General features: G+C 44.0%; 1 protein-coding gene across 22 annotated transcripts in view; it reads left to right on the top strand.

Annotated features, from left to right (window-relative positions):
* Positions 1-12,106, top strand: part of DAB1 (DAB adaptor protein 1) — a 1,117,693-nt gene that overhangs the window by 1,073,214 nt on the left and 32,373 nt on the right. For 19 of the 22 annotated variants that reach the window (XM_049110389.1, XM_049110397.1, XM_035716544.2 and 16 more), the window contains 2 exons: positions 10,396-10,446; positions 10,538-10,585. The exons of 2 other annotated variants lie outside the window; for them this stretch is intronic. In XM_049110389.1, the coding sequence (XP_048966346.1) occupies positions 10,396-10,446; positions 10,538-10,585 (99 nt within the window). One more of the 22 variants, XM_049110401.1, reaches the window with a different exon arrangement.

The raw sequence follows: 12,106 nt of genomic DNA on the forward strand, positions 1-12,106 counted from the left end.
GGAAAGAGCAGGTTGAGAGAGATCCAGTTCTTTGCACGCGTTAAGCTTGAGAGCCTGAACAATATGGAATACGATCATTTCATCAATTACTAGCAACTAAGAGGGGAGGGTGATAAGATCAGATATTGGCTGAACTTCAAGTAATGAGGTATGTCACAGATTGACTACCATCCTTTAGCCACCGATAGATCTCACTAATTGGAAGGACGAGGAATTCAGAGGAAAATGCTTTCCAGGTACTAGAACGGCCAGAAGGATAGCATATCTCTGGTTTTGAAACTTTTTCTGGAACACACCCCTAGCATTTCTTTGAAATCAGAACAAGGGCCATTTACCTGGATTGCAGAGCCTCACCGGGTCAAGTGACAAGAGTGGATATGAGATCCTTCCTGGAGTTTATAATAGTAAATGCCAAGTCTTTGTGAGCGAGCAAGTGTGTGTGTATGTGTGTGCATACATGTGCACACACATTCATGCCGAACATTTGGAAACACCATATGGACTACCATACCCTCCGCTTAGTAAGTCATGCTATAACCAAGTTTCTTTCTGTTCAGTTTCCTATTCTCATATAAACACGTTCGTCCATTCACTCATTCTGGTTTTTTTTCACTTGCCAATTCAATATAATTTCCTTTTGTGTGCTAGTCACGGAGCTATCTAGATATTAGGAATGTGAAAATGAGTAAGATATGGTATCCCATAAAAGAAACTTAGTCTCTACAAGGTCATAGTCTGTGATGAAGAAGAGAGAATCATCCATTGCAACTGGACATATGATATTCCCAGGGGAGGATCATCTACTCCATCCTGAAGGCCTTGGAGAAAGGCTTGGAAGAGATAACTAGACCCAAGTCCCTAGGGATGTATTACAGTTTTCCTGATGAACAAGAATGGGAAAGGCAGCCGGTCATAAGGAGTAGCTTGTACCAAAGCCTGAGGGTGAGAAATATACTGAGAGACCTCTTAGGAGGGCATGTGAAATTATGACACAAAGTTACAAACTATTTGTAGGTTGGACAATCAATCAGAGACTGTTGAGGGTAGTGCTCTTCCAGATTTCCTGACATCAAACCTTTAGGCTGCTGTCCAAGTCTGTTCTATTGCTGAACATTGCCTCATCTGATCTTCAGAAATCTGTGAAGGAGCCATTTCCCTCACTATTTTAAATATGAACAAGCTGGGCGTTCCTTGGGACCTTAGTTTCCTTGTTGTAGAATATGTGCAATGTTTCTCTGCTCTGACTTACTGTCTCCTCTTTGTCTATACAATTGGGAGGGGAATCAAGATACTTACTTAAAGGTCTTACCTATACATCAGGCACCATGCTAATGAAGCTATTATCTAAAATCTTACACAAGCTAATCTTCAAATAGTCTTATGAGATGTATATTTCCCCAGTTCCACAATGAGGAAAAATTAAGAGATGAGTAAAGTAGTCAACTTCCATTCATCCAAAAATAGAATTCTGGTTTTGGTTGTTTCCAACGGCTTCAGGCCTGTGCATGGTGTTGCAGCAGTGAAAGCGGCACAAGCTCTGTGGAAATGCTCAGTGTGGTACCCCTGTTGTGCCACTCCTCATGCTCCGACCTGAATTGCAACCTTCCAGTTTGCCTAGCTTGACTCTTACAACTCAGGGAAGGGACAGCCTCTCAGTCTTTGCAGTGTTGGCCCAGTGCCTTGCTCATAGTGGGCACTCAGGAAGTTTATTAATTCGTAAATGAATGCGTTGGGGATTGAATCCAGGAATGAAGAAGTGAATAAGGAAATGAATATGCCTGAGTACATAAAATATGCATTCTTCCAACGAAGAAAAGGAAAAGCATTTTGCTGGGAACGGCTGTCGGAGCAGCAGGCAAAGCCCTCTTGACTATTTTTTCCTCTGCTGTGACATCTTTCCATTTGTGATTTCCTCGGATTTGCTCCGCACTCAGCCTGAGACTCTGCTACTCTCGCTTGATTTCGACTCCATCCAGTATTTCTTGTTCCAGTTTGGGTGCCATCTGGATCCCAGGAGTAGCCTCTCCAAGAGACACACACCAGCAAGAAAGAGATGACGGACTCTCAGAGAAGGTCCCCTGCCCTCCTCCCCACCAGTGTGTTGAGATCCTGTCATCCCGCTGACAGGAGCCAATTTCACATTACTGATTCTAATTCACTCTTTTTCAAAGTACTGAACTGATGCCAAGTCTTGTTAGGAGTTTTGAAAAATCCTTGAGTTTTTGCTAATGTAGAACTAGAATAATAGATTTTTTTTTTTAAAGAGAAGCAATAAAGGAAGAGATCATCAAAAACAAATAATTACAAGCTTTGGGACATTCCCCTTTGGCTTCCAGTCTTCTCTGGACCTCTAGACCTGTGCAGATGTGTTTGCTCAGTAACAACCTCTCAAGTAGTAAAGCCATCTTGCAGCCGTGACAGAGGAGCTAAAGCAACAAAGGGGACTCCACATTCTAAAATTCTCCTTGTTAGGGGGATCCCTGGGTGGCTCAGCGGTTTAGCGCCTGCCTTCGTCCCGGGGCGTGATCCTGGAGTCCCGGGATCGAGTCCCGTGTCGGGCTTCTGCATGGAGTCTGCTTCTCTGTCTGCCTGTGTCTCTGCCCCCCTCTCTCTCTCTCTCTCTGTCTCTCAGGAATAAATAAATAAATAAAATCTTTAAAAATAATAATAAAAAAATAAAAATTCTCCTCGTTAAATAGGAGAGCTTTAGAGTGACGTCATGGGTTGGGACCAGGATCTAGAGCCCAGGAGGCTTCTAGGAGTGTAAACATGAAGTCACGCCAGTGCTCCTGCAGAAGCTCAATGGCCAGGCTGGTGTTTTCAGTGTTTCTTCCTAATCCCAGTCATTGGCCCCATTTTGACCATCACCATAGAAGTATCTATACCATCATCTGTCTTTGTGATCATTGCCTCATGACAATAGCGTTGATATGATCAAACTCCCAATAGCACTACTGCTGACATCTTAAAATGTCAGCTGCCTCCAGTTTGCCCTGACCCTCAAGATTGGGTTGGATACCATGTGTTTCATAGTAGACAACAGTAGTGGGAGCCACTGTCCTGAGCCTTGTCATCACTATACCAAGCAGGCTTTGCGTGTTATCTTATAACACCAATTATAGAATAATTGTCTGTTTTCTTTTCCATCTCCCTCAGGTGATGTAAGGACAAGGACTGTGCCTTATCATAGTTGCTCAGTAAATAGATGTGGAGTGAATTAGCAACTGGTTTCACAGTCCTAACAGATGTCACTGTCCCCACCACTGCACAACCAGTACTGCCACATTGTAGGCACCACAACCTGCATCTCCTACCCTTCATCACTGTTACCGAGATCAAACATACTTAGCTCTTCTTGCATAACCTACCCTCAGCCTGTAGATTGTGTCACCATCCTTACATTTTTTTTCAAGAAAATAATGGCTGTGTTTTATAAAATCTGGGCATGAAAATGTGGAAAGTTTCCAACTGGGTTCTGAAATAGGGATGGAGAAGAGCAGAGAAAAAAATGGCATGGGATTAAAAAAAAAAAAAAAAGAAAAGGGCATGGGGTAGGAGGGATGAATGATGGGGCTGACCCCCAGAATGGTCCAGCTTCACCAGTGTTAACACTGGGGGAAAGGAACAGGAGTGGGGACCTGCTGTGGCGGTGTGTCTGCTGTGGAAGGGCCATGTCATACCTTCAGCTTCTCCAGGTGACTTTGCTCCTTCCCAGGGTCAGTGTTTTCCAAACCTTTACAATGGCCTGAATTCTGTCTATCGTCCCCTACCAAGTAAATATTCCATAGTTATCCTTCCTTCCTTCTTCCTTTCCTTCCTCCCTCTTTCCCACCCTCTCTCTGTTCCCCCTTCTTTTCTTTCTTTCCTTTCTCCTCCTTCCCTCCCCATCTCTTCCTCCCTCTCTCCTCTCTCCATCCTCCTTGTCCCTCTCCCTCTTCCTCCCCTCCTCCCTCCCACCCTTCCTCCCCTTTCTATAATCTTGGAAAGGGAACTGATACCCATTGAGATTTTTTCTGCCAGTTACTGTGCTAATTTTATTCATACACATCAACCTTCTTGCTGCTTCCTCTCAGCAAGCCGACACTGGCCTATTTTTTGAGGAGAAAACTGAGGCTCAGAGTGAGGAAGGAATTTATCCAAAGAAATGCCAATGATGAAGCAGCAGTTTGATCTGCTGTTTCAGACATCTGTCTTTCCATCCCCCCACCCTGCCTAGGCTAAAAACATCAAATTTCTCACCCTAGAAGTATCTATTATTTTCAAATGCAAGCAAATTGGTTTTCTTGACATTTGATTTAAGTTGGGAAGCTTGAGAAACCGGAGTCAGATTCCTGAGCCCCAGCAGCCCCCTGTTCATTCATTCACATTAGCCTCATCAGGTCATCTTAGCGCCGTGACTTTTCAAAGGGTCTGCCTATCCTGAATAAAGTTCTAGCAAGTTCCTTTCACTTCCAGTCCCCATCCTGATTTTCCCCTTGCATAGTCAAAAAGGCCATTTCAACCTAAATGTCCACAGAGGATGGACAGATTAAGAAAATGTGGTAGATGCACACAGTGGATTATTCGGCCTTAGAAAGGAGGACATCCATATGTGACAGCTCGGCTGAACCTTGAGTACATTTCACTAAATGAAATAAGCCAATTACAAAGGACGCATACTGCATGATACCACTTATCTGAGATCTGTGAAATAGCCAAAGACATAGAGGCAGAGGGTAGAATAGTGGTTGCAACAGGCTGGGAAAGGGGAAAGTAGGGAGTTACTATTCAACTAGTATAAGTTTTAGTTATGAAAGATGACGAAGCTCTAGAGACCCGCATTGTGCCTGTGGTTAACAGTACTGTATCATACACTCTAGAATTTGTTAAACGGGTAGATCTTATGTTAAGTGTTCCTGCCAGAGTGAAAAGAAGTGGCGATGGTGGGGAGGGAGAGGCTACTTCAAAGACCAACTTAATTTTTAGAAAGCCAGATATAAATAAATATTTCACTGTCCAGGGATTTACAAATGTATTACACTCGAAGGCTCTTCCAGGGAAGATGTTAACTTTCATCTAAGCATTCCCCTCCCACTCTAACTTTCTGGACAACCTCTGGATTCCTCCTGAAATGGTAGCTGGGGAAAGGAGGGCCATTACCTGCTAAAACAGCGCCCAGCTTTGAGTAACTACAGGCAATTTTTCGATCATTACAGAGAAATATCCTCCAAGCAACACCAATTCCTCTATGAGATTAAGATATTGGGTCCAGAAAGACCATTAAGCCCCAGATCTCAGTAGGCCTGGAACATTTTGACATTAAACGGGACTCCATTCTGTTGTAATGGTGGTCAGGCTTCATGGATTTCCTTTGAGACATGAATTTTAATCTCCTTTAAAAAGCCCTACAGATATCTTGCTCTGGCTTAGCTCAGGCAATGAAAAAATGTTTTACACCGGAAGAAGACTACTGTTTTTACAAACTTGAGTTTGTTTTCATGGTACTGTTTAGACAGTGCAAAGAATTCACTCCTTCCATAGAACCTTTTCACTCAATACAAAAGTAGGATATTCTTTAAAAGAACAGAAGAGATTGTATAAGGAAGCAATATGTCCACTATTTAGGAAGTTCTCCATCAACTGGAAGTTGTTGTTTGTTTAAGATTTTATTTATTTATTCATAAGAGACACAACAGAGAGAGAGAGAGAGAGGCAGAGACACAGGCAGAGGGAGAAGCAGGCTCCATGCAGGGAGCCTGACGTGAGACTCAATCCCGGGTCTCCAAGATCACGCCCTGGGCTGAAGGTGGTGCTAAACCACTGAGCCATCCGGAAGTTGTTTTTTAAACATATTCCCTAGAGCTGAACTATCAAATAGAGTAGCCACTAGCTACATATCAACTTTCTAAATTGAAGTTAAAACTAAATAAAATTTATTTTTCCAGGGTTTTATTTATTGATTTATTTTAGAGAAAGAGTGAGCACAAGCAGGGGAAGGGGCAGAGAAGGAAGGAGAATCTGAAACAGACTCCATGGTGAGCACAGAGCAACAACGTGGGGCTCGATCCCACAACAGCAAGATCATGACCTGAGCCAAAACCAAGAGTCGAATGCTTGACCGACTGAGCCACCCAGGTGCTCCCAAAAGTAACTCCCAAAATTTAGAGTTCAGTTCACCAGTCACAGCAGCCGTATTTGAAGTGCTCAATAGCCACATGGGCTACCATATTGGATATTGTAGACATAGAACTTTCCATCACACAGAAAGTTCAATGGGACAGTGCTGCTCTTGGGAGAAATCATGTATTTCACATCATATTTTCTAGTCCCCATCTCAACTCCACCACCACCCTCGCTTTGTTCTTCACTTGCCAAACAGAGTTCTTGTCTCTCTCAGCCAGGAAGTAGGAAAGCCGCTGTTTACTCTTGGCTAAAGGTGATAGAAAGCTAAACTCCTAGATACTTCAGAGGGAATTAGCCTTCATTAGCACGTCTTCCTTTTTAGATCACTCACCAGGGAAAGATACATGCATTCCAATGCCTGGAACCATGAAGTGCCTTAATAGGACCCACTTTGGTGCAGTTACAAATCACTTAAGTTAATCCATTTCTCCTGAGCTTTCTAAATGGTTAATTACATTCATTCTTTTACAGTATTGGCCTGAGTTCTGAGTTTAGGTCTAGATGCCTTGCACCCTCCCTGGCCCACTCCTGTTCCACCCCCAAACTAGAATAATTATATATTCTTGCTCTGCTCTGAGCTTCGGGAGAGCAAGGTCCATGTATTATTATTCATCTTTGTTTCTCCAGCTCCTAGCCAGAGTTTGGCATGTGAAAAGCACTCAGTGAATGTTTGTTGAAGAAATTATCTAATCAATTACATAATCAATCAAGATGTCTTCAGTTTTCCCAGTAGGACTTTCACTAATTATTCCTACAGAGATTTCATTCCCCAGCAGAGTGATTCTGAAGTCTGGCTACACATTAGAATCACTGGGGATCTCTTAGAACCTACCGATGCCAGGACCACGCTTCAGACCAGTACAACCCAAATCACTGATACTAGGGTTTAGGCATCAGTAGTTTGCTGAAAGCTCCCCCAAAGAATTGCAGCCAGGGGTGAGACTCACCATAGGGTTCTGATTTGGCAGCCATAAATATATTTTCATCCTTTTTTACACGCTCACCCACATCTCATCTCATCCACTGTCACTTTTCCTGTAAGATTAACAGGAGTCTAGTTAATAGTTAATTTGTTCAGTTATGGGACAAGTGTCCCCACTGCTCCAAACAGAGACTCTAGGAAGACAGACTCCCTGTGGAAGCTTTCTTTCAGTCTATTAATGAAGATTCAGGCTGGTACCATCTTCAAACGACATAAGAGACTCTCTTCTGTTAAATCCTCCCTGGAAGTGTACATTAGGAATAAATTTGATGTCATATTGAGTCTTGAAAAGCAGAATACAAACCTGCATGCGTGTCATCATAATAAGTGTGAGAAATGTATCTATAAGGGGAAAAAGAAGACTTGAAGATAAATGAACAAAAACTCTAGTAGTAATTTGTGGGTAAAGCAAGCTGGAGGTTGGGGGGGCCTGGGAAAGAGATTCCAGGTGCTGGCCATGAGACTCAGTGGGGAGGAGGTGCCCTGGTGGCAGGGTCTCCCCACTGGCCGGATGAAATGCACAGGGTGCTCCAGAAGCTTTCCCCCAACAGGAGGAAGGGGATCCAAGGAATGACTGAGCCAGGATCAAAACAGGAAGGTCACCAGCACCAGGTACGAGAGGTGTGGCCAGGAGGATGAGCAGGCAAGACTCTGGCCAGAAAGGAGATTCCAGGGAGAAGACAGGATCAAGAATGGACTGAGGGGTTCAGGAATAAGGCCAGAAAGTATGGGGAGGCCTTTTACATGCAGGTGCTCTATGTTGTCAAGCAGGGGTACTTTCTAAGGAGGGGCTTCCTACGAGTTTTTTTTTTTTCTCTTTTTTTTTTTTTCCAAATGCCATCTAATAGTTTCCTAACATTAAAAACTGTGCGCCTGCACCTTCCAAAAGTGTACCACAGGAAAAAGAAATAGAAGATAAAGATATTTATTGAGCATCTACTGTGTGCCTAGCACCAAACAAGACCTCACACACGTCTCAATCAGTCCTCTCCAGAAACCTGAGACAACGTTAACGTTATCATCAGCACTTTAAAGATGAGAAGACGAGCTGACCAGCTTGTCCGAGGATCACACAGAACACCGTGGCACAGCTAGGGTTCAATCCACATCTGTGTGACTCCAGAGAGATGCCTTTTCTCCCACACCCAGACCAGGCTTTGTCTGAATGGACAGAAATGGCCTGTCCCACCGCAGCACCACTCCTGACCCAAGGCCACTTCTTCCGTCACCAGGAAAGTGACGGACTCATACCAGTGCTGGTTAGCCTCACACATTTTCATTATATGGTGGGGGTTTTATGAGACTCTACCACAGGCTGTTTTTCAAATTTATTTAATTCATCCATCATGCTCTGAAGCCATTTGCTTTTTTATATTGGACAGATGTAATGAGATTTTGGACACTAAAAAATGTTTTTATTAAAAGTTATGACCCAGAGCTAGTTGGTAGGGGCTGTGCCATAAATCCCTAGAAGTGTGTGAATTTATAAAGGATGTAGAGACATAACCTTAACCTTTTAGGCCACACCATAGATTACAGGATCACTTAGGCTAATATTGCCTGCCCCCCCCCACCTCTGGCCAAATAGAACCATAATAATAGTAATTTATGTGGTTAACAGATGTGGTTGCTCTTCCTCTCCTCTTTGCCACAGTTGACTCCAGGAGAGCCAGGGTCTGGTGGAAGCAGGTGGTTGAAGACAGAAATGGTGGTGATGAGCCTGAAGGCCCTGCTGTGGTGGGTGTGGGCACATTGGTTCTCCTACTCTGCTCTGCAGCCCTATAACTAGGAAGCTCTCCTCAAAAGCAGGGAATGATGCAATTATTTCTATTCATGCATAATACTCCGCTTTAATGTCAATATTGTCAGATCTGTACTAATGTTGCAGTACTTCGAAATCATCCAAAAAATGATTAGCTTGTGCATATTGACCAAAACATGATGACTAAAAAAATATATGTAATAGACACCATATATATTATCTATAATATATATTATTCTTGAGAATTTGGTAATTAACATTTGTTTAGCAGAGTGCCAGGGTGTCCAGTGGTGAGCACAGTACAACAAAAGACTTTAAAAGGAAATTGTAATAGAGAAGTTTATTACTCACAGGTCCTGGAGGAGGTACGTAGCACACTTCAAGAGGTGACTCGGGGAAAGTCAAGGCAGGGTGCAGGCGGAGAAAGTATGGCAAGTATGGTAACTAAGGTGCGTACCTTTATTAGGGCCCACAAGTGACGGGCTTTGGGGTCCCAGATTGGTCAGTTCACACCAAAAAGGGCAGGGTTTTGGTAAGCTCCACAGAGATCTTCTCTAAGGGGCAAGGTGGGAGAGACTACTAATCACAAGCCATTGGGAGAGTCATACTAGGAATTTACAATTACTTGTGACTCTGCTGTTTATCCAGGGTCTGCCTCATGGGAGAGGCTGAGGTCAGGCCCCTGAAGTTAGCTGAGCCACGCAAATGGATGCCAGTGCAGCAATATGGAGTAGTTTAGTGAAATCCTCAACAATTACAAACAATAAAATACAAAATTAACAAAACAATTAGATCTGGTCAACTGCCAGCCACTTTTAAAACATGCATTTGTTCATATATTTTTGAGCACTGCTAGGTGCCAGATCCTCTACGAGTAGCCAAGATTCAGGAATAAATACAGCCTGGCTGTGCTTCTGGAAGCACAATGTAATCCGCACAGATGATGTGCTATTACTCTGATGATTTTCAGCTCAGAGGATCAAGGGGAGCTTCATGGAAGAGGTGGCCTTCCAGCTGGGTTTGAGGAATTTGGTACTTCAAACTTGCAGAGATGAGAAGAAGAGCCTTTCAAGCAGAGGGGACGGCATGCATAAGGGCACTCACAAAACTAGCTGTTCACAGACTACTCTGAAGAGCTAAGAGTTTGGCTAAAGCACATGATAGTATTTTTTCCTTTTAAAACTTTTCCTTTTCCTTGAGTGTAAATAAACATCATGCTTTTATCTGTTGCCAGCATTGAGGCTGGCTAGGTAATGCCTGGAATATCAGGAAGATAGACTTTAAACCTACAAACTTACCACTGCTGGCTTTCCTCCTGGTCAGGCCCGTGTTTTATCATCTACTTCTGCTGGGAACACACTGGCCACAGCTCCTGCCTGAGGAGACCGTGGGAGCAGAGAGCATAGATACCGTCATCATTAAACTCATAAATCCATGCCATTTGTGTGTCAGACTCTTCATCCTCATTCATCATCCCTTACACTTTCAGAACGGTCAACCATTTGAGGATTTTGAAGAACGGTTTGCTGCGGCCACCCCGGTAAGAATGAGAGGGCCCTATCTGATTAACTGTTTCAGGTCATGATCCCATCGTTCATTTCATGCTCATAAGTCGTGCCTTGTGGTTACAGAACAGAAACCTGCCGATGGACTTTGATGAGATTTTAGAGGCAACAAAGGTAAGGTCTCCAGGCTCTTGTTAAATGAGAGTTGTTCTGGTCATTCTCATGCATCCCATATTCTCCTCACCCAGCCTGCGTGAAGGGCAGCTGCCGGCTGTGCCCCAGTGGGTGCCTAGTGTAATATTCACAGGCAGATTATTGCTGAGCCCTATGATGAGGTCAGAGAGTATGTGTGTATGAGAGACAGAAAGAGAGAGAGAGAGAGTGTGTGTGTGTGTGTGTGTTTGTATGTGTGTGTATTCCATTGAACAAATATTTTTCAAGCTTCCAACATGTCCCAGGCATTCTGATAGATGCTAGATATTTAGTAAAATGGGAGGACAGACTGTCCTCAAGGAGATCACGTGTCACAGTGCAACATTGCACAGCCTTGGTAAGATGAAGTAGGTTAGTCTAGTGTAGTGCACTAGAACCTAGTATACCAGGGGTTCAGGCACATAAGCAGGATGTGTTGAGTGCACCTAAGTGAATAAAAACCAGGCAAGGCTTCCATTGGGTGGGTATACCCTGGACTAGATGTACTGGTTGGTAACACAGGCCACCTCTGGCTAGAGGGTATTTGGAAAGTCTCTAGGACAGGGCTCCTCAACCTTGGCTGCAAATTAGAATCATCAGGATTCTTTTAAAGTCCCAGTTATGAGGCTGTACTTCAAACCATCTGATTCAGAATCTCTTAGGAGTGGGAACCAGGCAGCCGTATTTCCCCCCAGGTATGTCCAGGGTTGAGAACCGCTGATCTAAGAGTATCATATAATCTGTTCTGGACAATGGGATGGGGCACATATTGAGTTAGGAAACACTTCCCAGAAAGAAAAAAAAAAAAGTCCTCTAATTTCTGTCCTGAAGGATGAGTGGGAAAGGCAATTGGGAAAGGAATGTATGTTCTCAGTAGAAGGAGGAACGTGTGCAAAGGCCCTGAGATGGCCCCTCCTGTTGTAACTCTGTAACTCCTGTTTCTCTTCTCCATTATGTTGCCCTGATTTTATCGATGGTCTGTCTTTCCATGAAATAGCCAGCCCAGGAGAGTAAGAGCGGGAACAGGCTCATATCCCCTCTTCTCAGTACAGCAGCTGATGCTCAGTAGGGGCTCCATACTTTTCCTACACGAAGGAGCTCCTGATGCCAAAACATAAGGAGTGGGCCTGTGAGAATGTGTTTTGGGGGTCAGCCAAGGACAACTCAGCCTTCATCAATGGCGCTTTCAGAATTTCTCTGCAGGAGGAGCCTAGGAGTCCACTTGCAGCCATCTAGTTGAAAGAAGGACCAGGGAACTAATCTCGAAACAGCAGTGGCACAACACTCTAAATATTACTCGAAAATCATTGCTTTTTCATATCAAAGAATGGCTGTGAAGGGGCTGGCCCAGGGGAGAGATTCAGGGCCTTCCTCCTCAACAACCAAGCTACCTTGAGCCCCTTCACTGGACTGGGCACCCTCCAATATCCCCCTGGGAAATGCCCAGGGCCAGAAGAAGGCGGAATCTGCCATTGGCAGCCTCATCTCTACCAGAAGATCTCT

Source organism: Canis lupus, chromosome 5 (assembly GCF_003254725.2).
Source record: "Canis lupus dingo isolate Sandy chromosome 5, ASM325472v2, whole genome shotgun sequence".
In the NCBI taxonomy this organism is placed as follows: domain Eukaryota; kingdom Metazoa; phylum Chordata; class Mammalia; order Carnivora; family Canidae; genus Canis; species Canis lupus.